This window comes from Pelophylax lessonae (assembly GCF_965119305.1).
Source record: "Pelophylax lessonae genome assembly, chromosome: 1".
Taxonomy (NCBI): Eukaryota; Metazoa; Chordata; class Amphibia; order Anura; family Ranidae; genus Pelophylax; species Pelophylax lessonae.
Window position 1 is genome coordinate 843,011,420 of NC_138768.1, and position 25,183 is coordinate 843,036,602.

General features: G+C 44.0%; 1 protein-coding gene across 7 annotated transcripts in view; it reads left to right on the forward strand.

Moving 5' to 3' along the window:
- Positions 1-25,183, forward strand: part of SLC4A11 (solute carrier family 4 member 11) — a 283,124-nt gene that overhangs the window by 232,329 nt on the left and 25,612 nt on the right. For all 7 annotated transcript variants that reach the window (XM_082263398.1, XM_082263400.1, XM_082263403.1 and 4 more), the window contains 4 exons: positions 6,863-7,127; positions 14,313-14,419; positions 19,906-20,074; positions 23,915-24,088. In XM_082263398.1, coding sequence (XP_082119524.1) covers positions 6,863-7,127; positions 14,313-14,419; positions 19,906-20,074; positions 23,915-24,088 — 715 coding nt within the window. The remainder of the gene's footprint in view (positions 1-6,862; positions 7,128-14,312; positions 14,420-19,905; positions 20,075-23,914; positions 24,089-25,183) is intronic.

Sequence of the window (25,183 nt, forward strand, 5' to 3'; positions counted from 1 at the left end):
GTGTCTTTGCCTTTGTCATTATAGTCCTGCTTTGCAAGTTGCTGGGCTTATAACCTGTGCAGGACAGGTCAGACTGGAGGAGTGACCTCTTTGAAGGGTGACTTGTTGCATGAAAATTTGCAAGAATTACCTCTATTTTACCCAACAAGGCTTATTTTTATTTCCGATTCACCAACTTCTGATTGAAGGACCACTAAACCTGAAACAAAGTGTGGCATGATGTGACGTAGGCGCCTCATACTCTGTATGTACACCTGAGATACGCCATCAATCAGAGGTGCTTGCAATGCATAGCACAACATACGAGATGTTTATTTCTGGATGACACCGCGGGTTAGACGTTTCCACACCAGTTAGCATATCTCGGCCTCCTGTGTCTCAGGGGGTGACGAGGGACAGCTGCGGCTCTCAGGAAGCTCTATTGAAACATCTGGATCCAGCCGGCGTGAGAGGTCACTACGCACGACACGGGCTCAGCACTCTGACACCTGTTCTCCTCCGCTCCACTTACTGACATTTCCGAATGGAGAACAAATAAACCTTCCTGGCTTTTCAACATTCTAAAAAAGATGAAAGGAAGAAGCAGGAGAAACATCCTGTTTTCAGTGGATGGAGAGTGCCAGCAGTCCACAGGCTCTCGGTTGGGTCACCTGTAACCCCTCTGAATGCCATAAACTATTTCTAAGGCTTCTGAAACTGGGCTTCTCATAGAATGTTCAAATATAAAGTGCAGCACTATCTCAACCTCCACATAGATTATAGATGCATATATTCAGATATTACCATACATTAGGTGCAAATTGTGCAGTAATTAAAATCTATACATACATTCATAAATGAGCCAAATGTATAGAAAATGCGAAGTTCCAAAAAGGGACCATAACATCCATATAAAACCACATAGTGATAGTATACGTACATATACGTAGATCCAAGAAAGTTCCAAAAGTTATTCCTTTTTTAATGTGAATAAACTTCAACCTTACAATGTTGTAATCCCGCCACACACGTGTATTCCAAATCCACATGTGTAAAATAAGACAACAAACCTCTTACCGGATACTGTGGACCATTAAGAGTTAAATGGTCAGTAGCGCTTTATAACTAGACAGTACACAGAGCCAATATCACATTCCATCAAGGATGAATGGTACCAGCAACCAACAAAGGGATTGCTAGTGCAGACCTTAATGTAATATTTTGAAAAATTCACTTTTATTAAAATGTAATCTACAATTACAGGTCAGATTCTTAAACCGCAGTCATTCAAAACAAGCAGTTCCTCACAGCATACTCTCTCCAGCACAGCACCGTGCGTGATGACGTCCTGGCTGTACCCAATGCGTTTCGTCAGTGAACTGGCTAGCAGTCCCCCTGACTATGTCCTTTCCTGGCAAAATGTGTTTCGTCAAACGGAAAAAGTGAACAGAAGAGCTAAATTATGTGAAATTACTATTGAGCACTCATTAAAGGATAAGTACAGCCAAAGCTCGTTCATATGTTCTGTCAGCTGTTTTCAGCCAACTGCAGGCTGAAGCCCGCTGTCAGCTGATGTCGCAGAGCCAGTCCAGGCTGAAGTTCATTCATTTCGGTATTGCTGAAATTTGTACACTGAGCTGCGCATACAGCTACACTACAGCTCAGTGTATAGAGCATATGTGCAGACAAGGAACTTTAATGCAGGAAATGCATAGCATGTCTTGTCTGCAATACAAGTCCTGCCTTTTGGTTACATTTTCACTTTAACCACTTGCTCACTAGGCACTTTTACCCCTTTCCTGCCCAGACCAGCTTTCAGCGCTGTCACACTTTGAATGACAATTGCGCGGTCATGCAACATCGTACCCATATGACATTTTTTATCACTTTGATGCTTCGGTAGTGCTTCACTGATGCTTCGGTGGTTCTTCTTTAAAACTTTAATGAAGCTTGGCAAATGTCGTGTGTTTGTTAGTTTGCGATTTGTTTTAAAAACACCCAGTAGAATCCCAGCTCATTAGTACCCCTGCTAAGCAGATCCCCAGTTTTAGTACCCTCATTCAGCAGATCCCCTGCTTGGTAGTATCCCTAGCTCTTCAGATCCCCCGCTCAGTAGTAACCCCCAGCTGCTCCTCTGGTTTTCTGATTCTCCCCCCCCCCCCCCCCCCCCCGGTCCCCGCTCACCTCCTGCTATATTGCTCCTATCCTGCGCACCATGTGTGACTTTAGCTAGTTTTTCCTGCTCCAGTCCACAGCTCTGCCATTCAGTCCTCACTCGCCAGTCCCATTCACCTTCTGCTATAGCGTTCTCACACTACAGTGGGTACGGAAAGTATTCAGACCCCCTTAAATTTTTCACTCTTTGTTATATTGCAGCCATTTGCTAAAATCATATAAGTTCATTCTTCTTCCTCATGAATGTACACATAGCTCCCCATACTGACAGAAAAACACAGAATTGTTGACATTGTTGCAGATTTATTAAAAAAGAAAAACTGAAATATCACATGGTCCTAAGTATTCAGACCCTTTGCTGTGACACTCATATATTTAACTCAGGTGCTTTCCATTTCTTCTGATCATCCTTGAGATGGTTCTACACCTTCATTTGAGTCCAGCTGTGTTTGATTATACTGATTGGACTTGATTAGGAAAGCCACACACCTGTCTATATAAGACCTTCCAGATCACAGTGCATGTCAGAGCAAATGAGAATCATGAGGTCAAAGGAACTGCCTGAAGAGCTCAGAGACAGAATTGTGGCAAGGCACAGATCTGGCCAAGGTTACAAAAAGATTTCTGCTGCACTTAAGGTTCCTAAGAGCACAGTGGCCTCCATAATCCTCAAATGGAAGACGTTTGGGACGACCAGAACCCTTCCTAGAGCTTGCCGTCCGGCCAAACTGAGCTATCGGGGGAGAAGAGCCTTGGTGAGAGAGGTAAAGAAGAACCCAAAGATCACTGTGGCTGAGCTCCAGAGATGCAGTCAGGAGATGGGAGAAAGTTGTAGAAAGTCAACCATCACTGCAGCCCTCCACCAGTCGGGGCTTTATGGCAGAGTGGCCCGACGGAAGCCTCTCCTCAGTGTAAGACACATGAAAGCCCGCATGGAGTTTGCTAAAAAACACCTGAAGGACTCCAAGATGGTGAGAAATAAGATTCTCTGGTCTGATGAGACCAAAATAGAACTTTTTGGCCTTAATTCTAAGCGGTATGTGTGGAGAAAACCAGGCACTGCTCATCGCCTGTCCAATACAGTCCCAACAGTGAAGCATGGTGGTGTCAGCATCATGCTGTGGGGGTGTTTTTCAGCTGCAGGGACAGGACGACTGGTTGCAATTGAGGGAAAGATGAATGCGGCCAAGTACAGGGATATCCTGGACAAAAACCTTCTCCAGAGTGCTCTGGACCTCAGACTGGGCCGAAGGTTTACCTTCCAACAAGACAATGACCCTAAGCACACAGCTAAAATAACGAAGGAGTGGCTTCACAACAACTCCGTGACTGTTCTTGAATGGCCCAGCCAGAGCCCTGACTTAAACCCAATTGAGCATCTCTGGAGAGACCTAAAAATGGCTGTCCACCAACGTTTACCATCCAACCTGACAGAACTGGAGAGGATCTGCAAGGAGGAATGGCAGAGGATCCCCAAATCCAGGTGTGAAAGACTTGTTGCATCTTTCCCAAAAAGACTCCTGGCTGTATTAGATCAAAAGGGGGCTTCTACTAAATACTGAGCAAAGGGTCTGAATACTTAGGACCATGTGTTATTTCAGTTTTTCTTTTTTAATAAATCTGCAACAATGTCAACAATGCTGTGTTTTTCTGTCAGTATGGGGTGCTATGTGTACATTCATGAGGAAGAAGAATGAACTTAAATGATTTTAGCAAATGGCTGCAATATAACAAAGAGTGAAAAATTTAAGGGGGTCTGAATACTTTCCGTACCCACTGTATGTGTGCCGTCTGCTAATTGCTCTGCTCCAGTCCGGACCCCACTTACCTTCCTGTAGCTTAATGCTGCACACCAGATTTGATGTCTGCACCAGACACTCCCAGAATATATATATATGAACCGGAAGCGACTGCTGATGAAATCTTTTGCAGTTCACTTGTTGGTTTCCCAGTGAATACTGGGATATCGCTTACTTGCAAAACCTCTACTGTATAGCAAAAAGCCAAATAAAAGCCCATCATAAGCTTTGGGTGCTGTAAGTGATCATTGTCATAGACTTCTGCGAAGGCTTTGGAGATGTGGTGAAGCACCAAGAAAGCGATATGGAGTAGAATTTTCGAAGTGAAGCAAACACGTGTTTGTAAGGTAACAATTTTATTTAGTGACAGGTGCTTTGATGGCATTCAGAGTGCTTTAAAGCAGTAGTATCCCCTGAGTACAAAAAAAAAAAAACCCTGCAAGACAATGGCATAATGTGCTAGTATGCATCGCATAATAGCACATTATGAAATACTTACCTTAGAACAAAGCCCCCACACGGTCTCCAGGACACCGCTAAAGGAGCGGTCATGTTCCCTCGGCGTCTCTTCTGTGTTCGGTGGCTCTGGCGTTGTGAGGGGCCCGGAGCCGCAGTGACATCACTCCCGCACGGCAGTTCACTTTTCGGCAAGGAGCCGGACCTTCAGGGCGCATGCGCCGCTGATGTCAGTGGCTGCATGCAGGGTGAATATCTCCTAAACCGCGCAGGTTTAGGAGATATTAATTTTACCTACAGGTAAGCCTTATTATAGGCTTACTTGTAGGTAAAAGTTAAAAAGCGGATTATACTTCCACTTTAATGTCCAATGCCACATTTTGAAGCAAATGTAAATGCACCCTAAGTAACAGTGGAACTTTAGCTTAAGGCTATGCTGTAGCAACAGTTGACTACCTGTGTTAACATATCCGGCACAGCCCAAGTATAATGATGAAGCCCCCTATCCTTAGGAATGAATAATATATTGTCAAAAGTATTGGGACATCTGCGGGGTTCATTATTGAGTTGGCCCACTCTTTGCAGCTATAACAGTTTCAACTCTTCTGGGAAGGCTGTCCACAAGGTTTAAAAGTGTCAATGAAAATATTTGACCATTCTTCCAGAAGCGCATTTGTGGGGTAAGGCACTGACGTTGGAGAGAAGGCCTGGCTCGCAGTCTGCGCACTTATTATTTCCAAAGGTGTTCTATCAGGTTGAGGTCAGGACTCTGTGCAGGCCAGTCAAGTTCCTCCACCCCAAACCCACTCATCCGTGTCTTTATGGCACTTGCTTTGTGCACTCGTCCAAATAATTTGGTGGAGGAGGGGGGATTATGGTGTGGGGTTGTTTTTCAGGGGTTGGGCTTGGCCCCTTAGTTCCAGTGAAGGGCAACCCTTACAGCGTCCGCAAACCAAGACATTTTGGACAGTTTCATGCTCCCAACTTTGTGGGAACAGTTTGGGGATGACCCCTTCCTGTTCCAACATGACTGCACACCAGTGCACAAAGCAAAGTTTATAAAGACATAGATGAACAAGTTTGGGGTGGAGGAACTTGACTGGCCTGCACCTGATAGAACATCTTTGGGATGGATTAGCGCGGAGACTGCGAGCCAGGCCTTCTTATCCAACATCAGTGCCTGACCTCACACATGCGCTTCTGGAAGAATGGTCAAACATTCCCCTAGACACACTCCTAAACCTTGTGGACAGCCTTCCCAGAAGAGTTGAAGCTGTTATAGCTGCAAAGGGTTGGCCAACTCAATACAATATAGGACAATATAGTGTATTTTACACGGCTGCAAGAAAGGGAAAGAACACCACCGCCCCAGGTGAAAGCAATCCCCTCTTTGATGACCGGGTGCTGGTACAATCTGTGGTCTGACTATGTAATCCAAAGAAGAGAGGTGGTGACCGCACTCAAGGATGCAAAGAAAAGGGTTTTATTCTGTAAAAAACATCCAACATTGAAAAATATGTTCACAACATCGTGACACAGACAAAGGAAGGCATGGTTGACGCGTTTCACAAATTGCTTCGCTTAGTCCTAACCTGATTAAGATGTGATTATGACTAAGCGAAGCAATTAGTGAAACGCATCTACCATGCCTTCCTCGGTCTGATGTTGTGAACATATTTTTCAATGTTAGATGTTTTTATGGAATAAAACACTTTTCTTTGCATCCTGGAGTGCGGTCACCTTCTCTTTATTTGCCAAGGCTGAGCTGTATGGCAGGCAGTCCATTGGTCGTTGCTGTACACATAAGGCCCCTTTTACATGGGCGCACCACCCGACGGAGTCCATTCTGCTCAGCGGGGGATCGATCCACTGATCCCCGCTGAGCAGGCGGATGACAGCTCCGTCTCCGCTCTGTGTGCAGAGACAGAGGTGTCAGATCCCTGCTGTCCTCTATGGGGAGATCGGATGAGAACGGACCACCTGTCTGTTCTCATCCGATCTTCCAGACGGATGGAAAATAGGGTTTTCATGCGTCTGGATTTCACAGACAGGATCGGATAGCAGCGGGTGTCATCGGAGATGTCTCCGGTGACACCCGCTCCCCCATAGGAGAATCCGATTAGATCCGCCTGAAAATCTGACAGGTGGATCGGATCGCCCGTGTGAAAGAGGCCTAAGAGTCTTACAAATGTTGCTTGCAAGCATAATATCGCTTTTTTATTTATTTTTTATTTTTAGTGTTTTTTTTTCTTTTTTTTTTTCTAAGGGGTCTCATGAGGAATGGAACTCTCATCATCCTTCCATGTATAGAACCTTATTACCTACGCACCAAGTTGCCTTCATTTTACAATTGTTGTAATTTGTTTCCACTAAAGAACCTGAAACAATTAAATGTTTACATTTATTGCATTTTAGGAACAATACTTCACTTTATTTCTTATTTTGTCTTGCAGTTTTCAGAAAGTATTATCTGGAAGCCCCCGATTCCTATCTCCATGATTATAAAGCATCCCATGAGACCTTGCTGAACACGAGCCTGACGTCTGATATCTTCTATAACTCCACTTTTAATAACTCCACTTTTAATAACTCCATCCTGCACAATCAGAGCCTGGACCACGACGATGCCCAGCATGGCAAGGAGTCTGCCGTCCTCAGTCTCATGTTGATGTTTGGGACTCTCTGGCTGGGTCACACCCTCTACCAGTTCAAGAAGAGGTGAGATGAAAACACAGAGGTTTTTTTCCACTTCTAAATTATTGTGTGTGATGGCCCAGCCCCCCAGTGTGTTCCAAGAGAAACCCCACCTTTGTTACCAAGTTACAAAAAAAGAAAACCTTCCAATCTAAGTTTGTTACATACAGTGGATCTAAAAAGTCTACACACCCCTGTTAAAATGTCAGGTTCCTGTGATGTAAAAAATGAGACGAAGATAAATAATTTCAGAACTTTTTCCACCTTTTTAATGTGACCTATAAACTGTTGAACTTAGTTGAACAAACAACTGAAATCTTTTAGGTGGTAGTAATTAAAAATAAAAAGTTAAGGTGTACCCCCTAAACTAATACTCTGTTGAAGCACCTTTTGATGTGATTACAGCACAGTTTGGGTATGAGTCTATCAGCATGGCACATCTTGGCTTGGCAATATTTGGCCACTCTTCTTTGCAAAAACACTCCAAATCTGTCAGATTTCGAGGGCATCTCCTGTGCACAGCCCTCTTCAGATCACCCCACAGGTTTTCAATTGGATTCAGGTCTGGGATCTGGTTGGGCCATTCCAAAACTTTAATCTTCTTCTGGTGAAGCCCCCCTTTTGTTGATTTGGATGTATACTTTGGGTCGTTGTCATGCTGAAAGATGAAGTTCCTCTTTTAGCAGAAGCCTGAAGGTTTTTGCCAATATTGACTGGTATTTGGAACTGTTCATAATTCCTTCTACCTTGACTAATGCTGGCCATACACTAGCTGAAAAATCATTCGAAAATCTGTCATTTTGGTCCGTTTGTTCGTTTTTTCGTCCAGTTAATGGGCACAAATAGAAAATCTGTTTTAAGTTTTGGGAGCCGATAAATCGAAGGAACAGTTTGGAAAATTCTGCCGAACGAATGATAAATTGAAAGGTTAATGTGTTTCTCGCCTGAACTGTTTGCATTAGGCATATGTGACAAACTGAAGAAAAAACTGATTCATTTATGTCCATTGAACGTTTTACCATTCGAAATTCGGTCATTACATGATGGCACGATCATCTGCTCTCGCGCCCGATTTTTCGTTTTTCGAGAATAGAGTTTGAACGATTTTTTGGCTAGTGTATGGCCAGCTGAAGAAAAACAGCCCCAAAGCATGATGCTGCCACCACTATGCTTCACAGTGGGTATGGTGTTCTTTTGGTAATGTGCAGTGTTGTTTTTGCGCCAAACATATCTTTTGGAATTATGGCCAAAAAGTTCAACCATGGTTTCATCGGACCATAACATATTTTCCACATGCTTTTGGGAGACTTGAGATGTGTTTTTGCAAAATTTACCCGGGCTTGGATGTTTTTCTTCATAAGAAAAGGCTTCTGTCTTGCCACTCTACCCCATAGCCCAGAAATGTAAAGAATACGGGAGATTATTGTCCCATCTACCACACAGCCAGTACTTGCCAGATATTCATGCAGCTCTTTTTCTTTCAAAACATTTTATTAAGGTTTGGCGAACACAAACTGCATAATGACAAATGAAATACAAAGGTCAAGAAAAACAAAACATGCATATTAGTTCGTGATGCAGCATAACAATAAGAGGTAACGAGAAAAATATAAAAGACCCTTGAGCTTTATACATATAAGGGATATAAGCTTGTAAGAAAGACCCAGCGTAACCAGGTAGAGGGCTAATGAGGGTATGCAGTGTTCAGAAGGATCCCTCCCAGGGCCCAGACTAGGGCTGAACGATAGTCAATGTGATATCGACTATCGTTCTGCGGGCGTGGGCAATATTCATATCGCCGAAGACACAATATTTACCATTAGGCAGGGAGAAGTCGGGGGGAGGAGGAGGACTCAGTGATGGCAGCCGTCCCTCACGTTCAGGGGTGAGCAGCGCGCCGTAAGCAGCTGCACAGCTAACCAATCACACGTGCCTGCACACCTGATTGGTTCCCCGTGCCGCTACTCACGTGATTGGTTCGCTGTGCCGCGCTCACCGCTCCATCAAGAGAACTAGCTCCAGGGCGGCAGAGGGAACATGTGGGACAGATGTCATGTCGGGCTGTGTTCTTCTACCTCCTACCACAACTGTGAGTCCCGACTCTGCCTAATCCGTCTTCTGCATTCCACCCAGAGAAATATCGCGATATATATAGTTGAAAACGAAATATCGCAATGTTTTTTTTTTTTTTCCCCAATATCGTGCAGACCTAGCCCAGACACCCCCGTGGGGATCATGCTGTGTCCTGACCGCGGAAGAGACCTCCCGGACAAGGATAGGCCTTCCGTATGGTATTCGGTTAAGAAAGGGTCAAAAGGGGGGGCCCTCTCATGGCATAGAGTGAAACTCTGATGGGGGGGGGGGGTGAGATGATCCAGGGCCATTAGGGAGGGCTTATTAAAGTAGGTCATCAGTAGGGGGTACCAGATAGGAAAGAAGAGAAGGAGAGGGAAACGCAGGTAAAAGAGAAAGGCAGGAGGAGAAAGAGGGAAAGATCAGGTGTACTGAGGAAGTAGTACGGTGTAGGGATGAGCATATAGGGACAAGGGCAATTAACTACATGCAGCTCTTTTTAATGTTGCTGTAGATCTCTTGGCAGCCTTCCTGACCAGTTTTCTTCTAGTTTATTCATCAATTTTGGAGGGACGTCCAGTTCTTGGTAATGTAACTGGTGTGCCATTATTTTCTCCACTTGATGACTGTATTCACTGGTGTTCCATTATCTAATGTCTTGGAAATTATTTCGGATCCTTCTCCTGACTGATACCTTTTAACAATGAGATCCCTCTGATACTTTGGAAGCTCTCTGCAGACCATGGCTTTTTCTGTAGGATGTGACTAAGAAAATGTCAGGAAAGACCTACTAGAACAGCTGAACTTTATTTGGGGTTAATCGGAGGCACTTCAAATGATGTCAGGTGTGTACTGACTCCTATTTTACATGAGTTTGAATGTGGTTGCTTAATTCTGAACATAGCTACATCCCCAGCCTAAGAGGGTGTGCACACTTATGCAAGCACATTATTTTAGTTTTTTATCTTTACTCCTCCTTCACCTAAAAGATTTCAGTTTGTTTTTCAATTGAGTTGTACTGTTTATAGGTCACATTAAAGGTGGAAAAAGTTCTGAAATGATTTATCTTTGTCGCATTTCTTTTACATCACAGAAACCTGACATTTTAACAGGGGTGTGTAGACTTTTTGTATCCACTGTACATTAAAAGGCCTTTTTAAATTGAATAAAATAGGGCAGCACAGTGGTTAGCACATCTGCCTTGCAGCACAGGGGTCCTTGGTTAAAATCCCAGACAGGACATTAATTTCTATTATAAGGCCGCATGCACACGTTTGGATGTTTTTCAGCTGCTCCTAGGGGCATCGGGTGTTTTTTTTTTTTTTTTTTTTCCAGCTTAAAAACACCTCTTCATGTTGTTCTATGGGTTTGTGCACACAGGCTTTCATGAGCTGTAATTGGCAAAGGCCTGTTTTTAAGCTGCAAAAAAACCCAGGGCCAGTGCATTCTGGAGCAACCGCGTTACCGCTAGAAAAACACCTGACGCGACTAAACGCGCGTTAACGCTATATACAGCTTTAAGCCTTGTCAAGCATTTTTAAGCTGTAGTAATTGGATTTGGGAGACTGCCAATGCAAAATACTTCTAAAAGCATGTTTTTTTACAACCGCTTTTTCCTGGTGGCAGCTCATTTTTTTTTTTTTTTTTTAATGCCCCGTGTGCATGAAGCCTAAACTATATGCGTTGTTTTACAAGGTGATCATTTACAATTACTTCAAACCCCAAAGAAAACCTTTATTGAAGCTTAAAGGAGTTGTGCATTAAGATAAAAAGCCACCTGTGTGTAGCAGCCCCCCCCCCCGCCAGTGCCCCTAATACTTAACTGTGCCCCCTCTCTGTCCAGTGATGTCCACGAGTCCCTTGGCTGCCCTGGGACTCTCCCACCTTATTGGCTGAGATACAAAAATCAAAGCCATTGAGCCGATCAGGAGAGAGAGGGGCAGGGCCTGAACAGCAGCTCCGTGTCTGAATGGACAGATGGAGCTGCAGCTTGGGTGCCCCCAAAGCAAGCTTCTTGCTGTGGGGGCACTCGATAGGAGGGAGGGGCCAGGAGCAGGAACAAGGGACCTGAGAAGAGGAGGATCTGGGCTGCTCTGTGCAAAATCAACTGCTCAGAGGGGAGGTAAGTATATAACACGTTTGTCTTTTTTTTGTTTTTTTAATAGACTTTACAATCACTTTTGAAAATTCTTAGATGCAATGGCTACATTAGTTTTCTTCTTTTCTTGCTGTATCTGCTTATAACGTGTTAGCTGGAGTTTGGCGTCAATTTTTTAGTGTACCTAAATCTGCTAATACATCTTACACTCCCTTCCTTCCAAACTGATTATACTGTGAGCGGGGTCACTCTAATATAGGAGGTGTGTTACTGGCCAGATCACCAGGTGAATGCGGCGGGGAAAAAATCAAATGCAACCCCCCCACATCTAATGATTGAATGATGCATTGCAATATATGACATTGTTGGCTTTGGGTGTAATACCACTTTAAGTTGGCCATGCAAGGTTTTTTTGAGCCAGGTGGCATAACCAATAAAAAAAAAAAAAAAATGGAGCCGATTCCCCCATCCACACATTAAATGTGGATGAGGGAATCCTCAGCGCTGTGCTATTGTATTCTGACAGCGGGGAGACTCCTGAGCTGTCAGAACTTACAGATCAGTGCTGCAGCCACTGATCGCTTGGCTTTTATCCGGCAGGGCAGTTAATCAGAAGTCCATCAGTAGATCGACATCTGTTCAACAGCAGTGACCACAAATGGATCAAAATTTCAATAAATCGATTGCCAGCTTCAGATGGACACATACATGTTAACCACTTCCCATCTGTATGACGTCCTCAGGTTGAAGTGGTTATGCCGGGGTGATGCATGCTCGCTGAACAGCCTTCTACAGGCAGCGGAAGGGGCTTCTCCTGCCACCTCATTTTCCGGGCTCTGCCATATGAACGCGGAGCCCGGGAGCATGGAGACCGCAGTGCTACACAGAGAGAGGACCTGTATCCCTCTCTGTGTCCCCGGAAACCAGGAATGACAAAGATTGCATCACTCCTGGTTTAGGCTCTTTGTTAACCTGGCTATTACCGGCTAGGGAAGCAGCCGATCAGACTGATCCGTGTTTGATCGGCTGCATTGGAGCCCAGAGGAGAGATTCGGGATCTAATGGACCTCAGATTACTTCATAAAGAGGACCTGTCATGGCCCATGCTTTCACAAGGGAGTTGTTCATCCCTTGTGAAAGCAATAAAGTTGATTTAAAAAAATAAAATAAAATTAAGGGCATGTTAAAAAAATATAAAATAAAAAAAATTTTGAATAAAATAAAGAAAAAATTTAAAGCGTGAAACGCATACATAAGTCCTGCACGAATATGTAAATGGTGATTGCCCCACACAGTATCTCTCAAAATTGAGTACACCCCTCTTATTTTTGTAAATACTTTATCTTTTCATGTCACAACACTGAAGAAATGACACTTTGCTAGAATTTAAAGTAGTGAGTGTACAGCTTGTATAACAGTGTAAATTTGCTGTCCCCTCAAAATAACTCATGGTCATGGTCTGGGGCTGCATGAGTGCTGCTGGCATTGGGGAGCTACCGTTCATTAAGGGAACCATGAATGCCAACATGTACTGTGACATACTGAAGCAGAGCATGATCCCCTCTCTTCAGAGACTGGCCGCAGTGCAGTATTTCAACCCAACGACCCCAAACACACCTCCAAGACCTCCACTGCCTTGCTTAAGAAGGTAAAGGTGATGGACTGGCCAAGCATGTCTCCAGACCTAAATAGCCCTATTGAGCATCTGTGGGACATCCTCAAACAGAAGGTGGAGGAGAGCAAGGTCTCCAACGTCCACCAGCTCCATGGTGTCGTCATGGAGGAGTGGAAGAGGACTCCAGTGGCCACCTGTAAAGCTCTGGTGAACTCCATGCCCCGGAGGGTTAAGGCAGTGCTGGAAAATAATGGTGGCCACACAAAATATTGGCCGTCTTTATGAAGAGGAACAATTCTTTTTTTTTTTTTTTTTTTTCATATCCTCAGAGTTCTTTTCCATGAGGTGCCATGTTGAACTTCCAGTGACCAGTATGAGAGAATGAGAGCGATAACACCAAATTTATCACACCTGCTCCCCATTCACACCTGAGATCTTGTAACACTAACGAGTCACATGACACCGGGGAGGGAAAATGGCTAATTGGGCCAAATTTGGACACTTTCACTTAGGGGTGTACTCACTTTTGTTGCCAGCGGTTTAGACATTGTTGGTGAGTGAGTTATTTGGAGGACAGCAAATTTACACTGTTATACAAGCTGTACACTCACTACTTTACATTGCAGCAAAGTGTCATTTCTTCAGTGTTGTCACATGAAAAGATATAATAAAATATTTACAAAATGTGAGGGGTGTACTCGCATGAGATACACGAAACTTTCGTGAGATACTGTATGTGAGGTATCGCTGCGAACATCGGAGCGAGAGCAATGGTTTTTAGCTTCAGACCTCCTGTGTAGCTGTAAACTGGTAACCTGTAAAGGCTTTTAAAGTGTTGCTAATAGAGATTTTTAGGTACTGTAGTTTGGCGCCGTTCCACGGGCGTGCGTAATTTCACTCAAATGAATGGGTTGCCATATCTGAGCAAATGTGGAACGCATGGGGCCCGCACAAGCCTTAACTAGGCACCGAGCCTCAACTAATGATTAAAAGCGGACTTTTGTCAACACCCCCTGCAGTCTTCTATAGATAATTCCATTCCTTGTTACTTATTTTGCTGGACAGCTTGGTCTGCATGCAAATGAGATTGAAGAAAAAGCAATGTCTATGGGCGGGGAAGCATGCAACCTTCTCCACGTGACAGCTCTGGTGCTTGTTGATTGGCCAAGCGCTGTCACCTGGAGGTGGGGAGAGAACCCAGTGTAAGCTCTGATTTGAAGTGACACAGAACTCGCACAGGGCTTTCCTTTCCATGCGCCCAAAAACTGAATAAAATGGCAGGAGAGCAAAGGAAAGGGAGTATGTGGAGGCAGGGGGTGTTGAAATAATTCCAACAGTTTTTATAACTTTTTTTGTTTTAGGACCAATGAAAATTATAAAGTTGCTTGTAGAAAATTAACCTCCTCCTCCTTCTACCTTCCAGTCCCTACCTGCACTCCAGAGTGCGTGAGATGCTGTCGGATTGTGCGCTGCCCATCTCTGTGCTGACCTTCTCAGTGGTCGGGTCGTATTTCTTCCAGGATATAAGCAGTAAGTCCTCTCCCGTTTGTTGACATAATAGTGTTTGGCTCGGCGTGCCGATGTCATGGGGACAACATATTAGCGTCACAATTAAAGGGGATTAAAGGGCCTTTTTATGTTGCTTTTGATGTCCAGACGGATTGACTCCCCGACGCTGTTTAATTTGCTTGCCATCTCTGGCCGATATAAATGAAAGGGTGAATTATAACTCCAGCATTCCTGGAAACTAGTTGTGCTATAAGTATCACTCTGGATAAATAAGGGTCGAACGTAAGGCAGTTGGTGACAAGGAGAGGAGTAGAAAAGGGGGTGAGAACAGATAGTGTCCTGCCAGGACGGGATTTACAGCTGCTGTCCTATGGGTGCAGGAGTCCGATTTAGACAAACTAAAGTTGGCCATAAACTAGTAAAGCCTCCTTCACACAGGCCCTATCAATGGGTACGCCTATGCTAGGGCTGTGTTTACCGCACAGGGACACAAAGTTGTCCAATGCATCCTTGTGCAGGCAGTCCCATTGATGTCAGTGGGACACAGAGGCTGCAGGGGCACAGCCAGTGCTCCCAATATGACATCCACGCAGGTGCGGGTGATCAGCCCCCAAATGCAGACAGTATGAATTTGGGGACACGCAGCCGCACCCACATGGATGTCATTGGGAGCAGTGGCTGTGCCCGTGTAGCTGCTGTATCCCAGTTGACTTCAATGGGAAGCGATGCACAGAACACGTGCATCCCAATGCCGGTAGTCACTACCCTTGCTTTGGGGGGGGGGGGGGGGGCGTAGGTATGGTTTGGGGGATTATGTATTGATATGCTCCATGTGAACGAATCCCTCCCCCCCCCCGTTCAGCCTGCTGGCTAAATGAAAGGAAATCTTATGTTGTGTTCTGACACCAACCCAAACAATAACTCTGATTAGGTGCAGCTGCTGTTCTGCCAACAATTTTCTGTTCGGTTCCTTCAAATTTTTTATTTACAAATTAAGGACAAAGCCTATTTCTGACACATGTTGTTTACATCAGTATTTTTTGCTAGGCAATTATTTAGAACCCCCCCAAAATTATATGATATATATATATATATCATTAAGTTTGGGGTCACTTAAAAATGTCCTTATTTTTGAAAGAAAAGCACTTTCTTTTTCAATGAAGAGAAATTAATCAGAAATGCAGTCTATACATTGTTTAATGTGGTAAATAACTATTCTAGCTGGAAACTGCATATTTTTAGTGGAATATCTACATGTACAGAGGCCCATTTCCAGCAACCATCACTCCTTTGTTCTAATGGTACATTGTGTTAGCTAATCGTGTTAAAAGGCTAATTGATGATTACAAAACCCTTGTGCAATTATGTTAGCACAGCTAAAAACTTTAAAATTGGCAGATGAATCTACAGCGTCGGTTTCGCAGATGTCTTCTGGCTTCCGAAAATCGGGCAAGGTGTTTCCTTGTCCGGAGCTTTTTGACGATATTGTCAATGAACAATGGTGGCGCATCAAACACATGCTAGTGGTATTTAAGCGCTTTAAACGCCGTTATCCTTTTGCAGATGCAGTTTCCACTAGGTGGACTGTGCCACCAAAGGTGGATCACCCGGTTTCCAGGTGAATGGGCTCCTGATGATGTCATTCCTAGCACAGCCAATCACAGTGCCGTGTGATTGGGAGCCCCTTCTACTGGCCCCAGTGATTAGGGCCCACATTAAAAAAGGGCTTCTATCATTCTAAAGGGTTTAATATCATTTTTAGTTGTTTTCAATGTGCAGCTTCTTTAAAAATTTACCTACACCCATTGCCCAGGTATGGTCCATTGTCACTATCAGGAAGCCAGTCCAGAGCAATGATGTGCAGCTGGTGCTTTAGTTTAATATATGGACCATCTATGTACTTTGTACACGGTAACCCTATCCCACCTAATCACCTCCTTCCTAAGGATGAATACAAATTTTTATCAATTGGACAAACTTTCCTCTTAGCTGAGCACCTCCGTACAGTGTTTTGTGCTGTGAAGAAGCAACAATTCCCACGCACTAATATACATGAAGCACCATTCAAGGCTTTATGTTGGTTGGAAGTACCCTCTATGGAAGACCTGCCATTTCCATGCCCAAGGGTCAATATGTTTTACGCCATCGGTAATTTTCACTCGAAATAGACAACCATTGTGGAAAATCTTGAGTGTCTTGATTTATGAACCTCGACTATTGTTAAACGAGGTTTTTCCACCTTGCGTGCCGACCACGACTTTCCCATCCTCGTAAAAGCCAATATGACCTGAAGTAAACTGCGGGCGCGCGGCTGCAGAATGGTTCTCATTCCCAGTTGTGTCGAAAGCATCTCAGGTGCAAATGATCCCTCAAAGACACCCCGTTACTTGTTGTCATTGTTCTGGGCGAATAACAGGAAAAGTAATTGTCGCAATATATGCAGATGTTTGGAATGGAGAGTCCTGTGTGGCGTCTCTTCTTTCCACATTTGGTAGAAGCCTGGCCACCTCCTCACACAATGGAGGAATAGGAACACTGTCCAACAGTTTTGGCAAATAAAAGGAACCACCTTTCCACCCCAGGAAGAGCCTTGTAGGAGAGCCAAGAATTTCCTCCATCCTGTACTGACGTCAGCAATTCAGTAGGAACAAGTTATTAATATTGCGCCGCTGTTATCGATGGCCAACAAATCGCTCTGTTTTTTTGTAATGCTGACGTGTTTAAGCGTATCGGAATATGATCCTAGAGATTAAATGAGAAGACTCGACAAATATTTGGCATTTATCCTGATTGTGGATATGGCCCCAAAATTTATATTTGCCTTTAAAACAAAGTTTTCTCGGGTTCTGCACTTCAACCCAACTCAACCTACTATAGGCATGACCACAAACTTTGAGGTTTTAAAGCAGTGGTCTCCAAACTGTAGCCCTTTGCTTGCTTTTATCTGGCCTTTAAAGTGGAGTTCCACCCTAAGATTATACTTCCATCTTCTCGCTTCGGGTCACCTGAAAAACAAATGGATAATCGCAATTTTTTTTTTTTTTACTTACCTCGTTTAGAAGAAAATATACTCACCTTACTTCCTCTTCCTCCCCTCGGCGGCCACGGCGATTCGTCACTTCCTGGCTTTGCAATGATTCCTGGCAGCTGAACGTCATCGCTCCCAGGAATCAATGCGCCTGCACCGGCCCTGACGTCAGTTCCGGTGCAGGCGCCGTCATGCCTTACTAAACAGCTTCTGGGCATGCCCAGAAGCTGTGCAGAGATGACGCTGAGGCACCGGAAGTGACGGCGGGGCCGGTGCAGTGCATCGTGGGACCGAAGAAGACGGAAGAGGACGCAGAAGAGGATCGCGCTGCCTTCAATCTGCCCACACCTGAGATGGCAGCGCTGGAGAATACATTTTCAAGGTAAGTATTTCTTCTTTCAGGTAAGTGCAACCCGGGACAGATCAGAGGCTAGCCATTGTGGAATGCACTAGCCCTGACTGTCCCGGGGGTATTTTTATTAAAAAAAACTTTCCCAGGGTGGAACTCTGCTTTAAGGCACTATTTTATTCACCGACCCCAATGACACCAATGGTGGGGCACAATTCATACCAATGACATAAATGATGGGGCACAATGACATCAACGGTGGGGCACAATTCATACCAATGACCTAAATGATGGGGCACAATGACCTCAATAATGGGGCACAATTCCTACCAATGACAATAACAGTGAGGTCAAATGACACCAATGATGGGGGATTGTTTACTCCCACTGATGCTGGGATAGTTTGTACTCCTGACTGTCACAGTCCAGCCTACATGAAGTCTTAAGGACAGTAAACTGGCCCTTTGTTTAGAAAGTTTGGAGACCCCTGCTTAAAAAGAAACCTGTGGAGATGGAAAAGCTGCCTTTTCTGAGATCTTTTAAAAGTTCTGTCTGTCATGCTGGCTCTCTTGCATTTTGACCTGATCGCTCTTTAACAAATATACAGATAAGGTTGTCTTATTTTATTCTTGTTTCCCTGATCTGCATACTTGTTCTGGATCAAGTCCGTGGGTTGGTATAAGAGCAGGATTAATAGCTACTTCCAATCTTTTACAGCCCTCATGCAACAATGGCTGCTGCTTAGATCAGTTTGAAGCCCAACTCTGTGCAAAAAAAAAAAAAAAGTGTTTTCCCGTGTAGTGGGGCTGTGCCCACACTGCATGGGTTAACAGCTCATTTAACAGCTCATTTTGTCTAGGGGCGGCCAGAAATCTTATACTCATCCAAACTTCCACTACACCGGCATGGAGTTGCTCCCCCACGACCCAGCGCTGGACTGCTCCTGACATCGTCACGTCCGGAGCAGGTCTATGGGCTTGATGTCAGTACCAGTCCACTGCACAAGACTTCTATACAGGGGAGGGGGCAGGAGCCATAGGCATCGATCTTGTGCTGGGAGGATCGGGGGATTAGGTAAGTATCTCTCCATTCTCCATTCCCCTAGGTCAGGGATCCTCAAACTATGGTCTTCCAGCTGTTGCAGAACTACACGTCCCATGAGGCATTGTAAAACTCTGACATCCACAGACATGACTAGGCATGATGGGAATTGTAGTTCCTGAACAACTGAAGGGCCATAGTTTGAAGACCCCTGATCTAGACAATTAAGCCTTGTAGTGCGGGCGCGTGGTCCATTTCATTGCTACAAAGACCCGTTTTTTTTTTTTTTTTTTTCTACTTGACTAAAGTGTCACAGACACATAGAACACTTAATTCAAGTCCATGCATCGCAGCATGTGGTTTATGCAAGTGCAGTGAGTTGCACTGCATAAAAATGCATTAAGCAAGGCATCTTTTATGCAACTCATTGCAACCCACCTCAGTGCAAGTTTGTGGTGTGAACAGGGCACATGGAAAACAATATTTTCTTGAAATCTTTACTTTGAGCCTGCATTGATCTATACTGATGAACGTAGCACAACGAAGATAGCATGAAGGAGCAATAGAAAAAAAATCCCCAGAACCCTTTCGACACCGGCTGCCTAGGCCTAAATGAGCATTATTTAAACCCTTGCAGTGCAGGGGCAGCCCCACTGCAAGACAGGATTTCTCACTTCCCAGGAGATGGGCTTGAAGGTTACAGGATGAAAATTCTTTTTAATCCTCTCCACCATGTGCGTCTCTGACTTTGCCTACAAAAGATATTAGTTTATTGCTGGGTACAAAGAAGGGTCTTCTGCAATAACCTTTAGCAGTCAATCAGAAAATCCATTGTTTGCCCACGCTGATCCACCAATAGTAATAATAATAAAAAATGCTTTTATAAACAGCTGCAGTGGCTTACATCTCATCCTCGCTCTTTGCACAGTGTTGCTGTATCAGTCCAATTACATTAAAGACCACACCTCTGAATTTTACCTGTCTGCCTAAATGATATAAATATTTAGTGATAACCGCAGCCTAATTATATGACACGTCTTTTGTATTTTTTTGTCCCGTGATTAAATTACCTTTTTTTTTGTTTTGCAGTTGCCAAGTTTAATTACATCCCTACGGAGAGTATGTTTGTCCTGGCTCCTATTGGATCGCTGTCAATGGGCTCCATCACCAGTGCTATGGGCCTTGGGTTCCTCTTGTCCATGCTCTTCTTTATAGAGCAGAATATTGTGGCGTCTCTTACCAATGCCCCAGAAAATAGGTAGGCATCTGGCCTCTGTGGATACAGTATGGCTCATTATTCATAGCTGAAATTTCCATCCATTCTTTCTCATCCATCCATTTATTCCTCCCCATCCGTCCATCCTCATCTATCCATCCATTCTTCTATCCCTATCCATTAATCCCTCCCCATCAATACATCCCTATCTTTCCATTCCTCTCCATCCATCCATTCCTCTCCATCCATCCATTCCTCTCCATCCATCCATTCCTCCCCATCAATCCATCCATTCATCCCTATCCATTCTTCTTTATCCCTATCTATTCCTCTCCATCTTTCCATTCCTCTCCATCTTTCCATTCCTCTCCATCTTTCCATTCCTCTCCATCTTTCCATTCCTCTCCATCTTTCCATTCCTCTCCATCTTTCCATTCCTCTCCATCTTTCCATTCCTCTCCATCTTTCCATTCCTCTCCATCTTTCCATTCCTCTCCATCTTTCCATTCCTCTCCATCTTTCCATTCCTCTCCATCCGTCCATCCATTCATCCATATCCATTCATCCATATCCATTCTTCTTCATCCCTATCTATTCCTCTCCATCTTTCCATTCCTCTCCATCTTTCCATTCCTCTCCATCTTTCCATTCCTCTCCATCTTTCCATTCCTCTCCATCTTTCCATTCCTCTCCATCTTTCCATTCCTCTCCATCTTTCCATTCCTCTCCATCTTTCCATTCCTCTCCATCTTTCCATTCCTCTCCATCCGTTCATCCATATCCATTCTTCTTCATCCCTATCTATTCCTCTCCATCTTTCCATTCCTCTCCATCTTTCCATTCCTCTCCATCTTTCCATTCCTCTCCATCTTTCCATTCCTCTCCATCTTTCCATTCCTCTCCATCTTTCCATTCCTCTCCATCATCTATTCCTCCCCATCAATCCATCCATTCATCCATATCCATTCTTCTTCATCCCTATCCATTCCTTTCCATCTTTCCATTCCTCTGCATCCATTCCTCTCCATCCGTCCATTCATCCATATCCATTCTTCTTCATCCCTATCTATTCCTCTGCATCTATCCATTCCTCTGCATCTATCCATTCCTCTGCATCTATCCATTCCTCTGCATCTATCCATTCCTCTGCATCCATATCCATTCTTCTTCATCCTTATCCATTCTTCTTCATCCTTATCCATTCCTCTCCATCTTTCCATTCCTCTTCATCTTTCCATTCCTCTTCATCTTTCCATTCCTCTTCATCTTTCCATTCCTCTTCATCTTTCCATTCCTCTTCATCTATCCATTCCTCTGCATCCGTCCATCCATTCTTCTTCCTCTCCATCTTTCCATTCCTCTCCACCTTTCCATTCCTCTCCACCTTTCCATTCCTCTCCACCTTTCCATTCCTATCCATCCATTCATCCATATCCATCCATCCATCCATTCATCTTCTTCATCCCTATCTATTCCTCTCCATCTTTCCATTCCTCTCCATCTTTCCATTCCTCTGCATCTTTCCATTCCTCTGCATCTTTCCATTCCTCTGCATCTTTCCATTCCTCTGCATCTTTCCATTCCTCTGCATCTTTCCATTCCTCTGCATCTTTCCATTCCTCTGCATCTTTCCATTCCTCTGCATCTTTCCATTCCTCTGCATCTTTCCATTCCTCTGCATCTTTCCATTCCTCTGCATCTTTCCATTCCTCTGCATCTTTCCATTCCTCTGCATCTTTCCATTCCTCTGCATCTTTCCATTCCTCTGCATCTTTCCATTCCTCTGCATCTTTCCATTCCTCTGCATCCATCCATTCCTCTCCATCCGTCCATCCATTCATCCATATCCATTCTTCTTCATCCCTATCTATTCCTCTCCATCTTTCCATTCCTCTCCATCTTTCCATTCCTCTCCATCTTTCCATTCCTCTCCATCTTTCCATTCCTCTCCATCTTTCCATTCCTCTCCATCTTTCCATTCCTCTCCATCTTTCCATTCCTCTCCATCTTTCCATTCCTCTCCATCTTTCCATTCCTCTCCATCTTTCCATTCCTCTCCATCTTTCCATTCCTCTCCATCTTTCCATTCCTCTCCCACCATCTATTCCTCCCCATCAATCCATCCATTCATCCATATCCATTCTTCTTCATCCCTATCCATTCCTTTCCATCTTTCCATTCCTCTGCATCTTTCCATTTCTCTGCATCCATCCATTCCTCTCCATCCGTCCATTCATCCATATCCATTCTTCTTCATCCCTATCTATTCCTCTGCATCTATCCATTCCTCTGCATCTATCCATTCCTCTGCATCCATATCCATTCTTCTTCATCCTTATCCATTCTTCTTCATCCTTATCCATTCTTCTTCATCCTTATCCATTCCTCTGCATCCATATCCATTCTTCTTCATCCTTATCCATTCTTCTTCATCCTTATCCATTCTTCTCCATCTTTCCATTCCTCTCCATCTTTCCATTCCTCTTCATCTTTCCATTCCTCTTCATCTTTCCATTCCTCTTCATCTTTCCATTCCTCTTCATCTTTCCATTCCTCTTCATCTTTCCATTCCTCTTCATCTTTCCATTCCTCTTCATCTTTCCATTCCTCTTCATCTTTCCATTCCTCTTCATCTATCCATTCCTCTGCATCTATCCATTCCTCTGCATCCGTCCATCCATTCTTCTTCCTCTCCATCTTTCCATTCCTCTCCATCTTTCCATTCCTCTCCATCTTTCCATTCCTCTCCATCTTTCCATTCCTCTCCACCTTTCCATTCCTATCCATCCATTCATCCATATCCATCCATCCATCCATTCATCTTCTTCATCCCTATCTATTCCTCTCCCATCTTTCCATTCCTCTCCATCTTTCCATTCCTCTGCATCTTTCCATTCCTCTGCATCTTTCCATTCCTCTGCATCTTTCCATTCCTCTGCATCTTTCCATTCCTCTGCATCTTTCCATTCCTCTGCATCTTTCCATTCCTCTGCATCTTTCCATTCCTCTGCATCTTTCCATTCCTCTGCATCTTTCCATTCCTCTGCATCTTTCCATTCCTCTGCATCTTTCCATTCCTCTGCATCTTTCCATTCCTCTGCATCTTTCCATTCCTCTGCATCTTTCCATTCCTCTGCATCTTTCCATTCCTTTGCATCTTTCCATTCCTCTGCATCCATCCATTCCTCTCCATCCGTCCATCCATTCATCCATATCCATTCTTCTTCATCCCTATCTATTCCTCTCCATCCATTCCTCTCCATCCATCTATCCCTCCCCATCAATCCATCCATTCATCCCTATCCATTCTTCTTCATCCTTATCTATTTCTCCCTGCCCATTAGTTCCTCCCCATCCATTCCTCTCTATCTTTCCATTCCTCCCCATCCATCCATCCCTCCTTATCCATCCTCCCACAGCCATCCTTTATATTTTTGCTTGCTGTGTCCCATTGAGGAGATTTCTCGGTTTCCTGTCCCAAAGACACAACAGGAAGTTAGAGGAAATCTCAGCAAAGCTAGAGCAAACCTCTCAAACAGTTGTCACCACCTTTTGAAAGATGTCTCCTCCTCTCCTGTTTTGGTGACAACTAGAACATGTTGGATCGATCTTTGTTTTTTTTTTTTTTTTTTCCATCACGATAGCCAACAAGGCAAATAGAGAGGCCAAATACTGCCAATGGGGACACAAACCGCAATAAAAAAACTCACAGGGTTTCTAACATTCCTATCCAAAGCAAAAATATATTGGCTGAAGATATAATGTAATTGTATGTTTCGTTGGCCAGTGTAAGCTTTTTTTTTTTTGTTAATCACATGAAATACGTTGATGCTTTGTAAATAGTTCACCTTTTACTAACTGCGCTGCTTTTTCTTCCTGCAGGTTGGTGAAAGGCACGGCGTATCACTGGGATCTCCTTCTTGTGGCACTGATTAACACAGGGCTGTCTGTATTTGGCATGCCTTGGATCCATGCTGCCTTCCCACACTCCCCCATGCATGTTCGAGCTCTGGCCTACGTGGAGGAGAGAGTGGAGCATGGGCACATCTATGAGACGTAAGTTAGGGGGTTCCATTCAGTGAACTACTGTTTTATTTGTAAGCTGCATGCACTCTCATCGCTCACGTTTCTCTTTCCTAAAACCTTTACTGTTCATAGAGGGCTGGAATAGAGGTCCCGACTTAGTTCCTTCCTACCTTGGAGGTTCAGGTGTTGCCACCAACTGAAGGTTGTTTCCATTATTCTATTGGGTTTTCCATCATTTTAAATAAATTGAAAACCCAACAAGAAGAGAGGGAACCCCTCAGAACTGCCACCACTTGTATGCAGACACAGAGATGTCATCCCTGGACTAAAGGCAGAATATACCATGCAGTAGAGCTGCACGATTAATCGTTAAAATCACGATCTCTATTAACCCCCTCCTTATGATCTTAAAACGGCATTCCTCGATTCATACAGAGCAGAACTGTTCTCTGCTTACTCACAGCTGTCAGAAAAAAAAGAGCCTCTGGCAAATGCTCAGGTTAACCACTTAAAGTCTAAGCTTTTTTATGACACTTGTCGCTTACAAGTTAAAATCCGCTTTTTTTGATTTTTTGATAGGAAATTCTTTAGAACCCCCAAAACATTATATATATATACACACATACAATTTAGCAGAGACCCTAGAGAATACAATGGCAGCTGTTGCAATATTTTATGTCACACTGTATTTGCACAGCGGTCTTTCAAACACAATTTTTGGGGAAAAATACACTTTAATGAAATAAAAAAAAAATAAGCAGTAAAGTTAGCTAAATTTTTTCGTAAAATGTGAAAGATGTTACGCCCAGAATTCGTGATCTTTCTTCTAAGCAAAAAAATAGATTCCCATTTTATCCATAATTGTGCAGCTCTACCATGTAGACCACTAAAAACAGTTAAAATACATATATATGGACTGTTTTATCTGTGTAGGAAAGTGTATCCTGAGTTCAGCCAGTCTTGTGAGTGAAGCAACCCTGGCAGAAGCATAGTCATGTCCTAGGCCTCTTTGCTGGCCATGCTGCATTAAAGCTTGGTCCGAAACCCGCCCAGGCCAGTGACTGGATGAAGGAGGAGTACACTGTCACCCTGTGTGCCCCTTCCTTTATGCTTTTTCCTGAATTC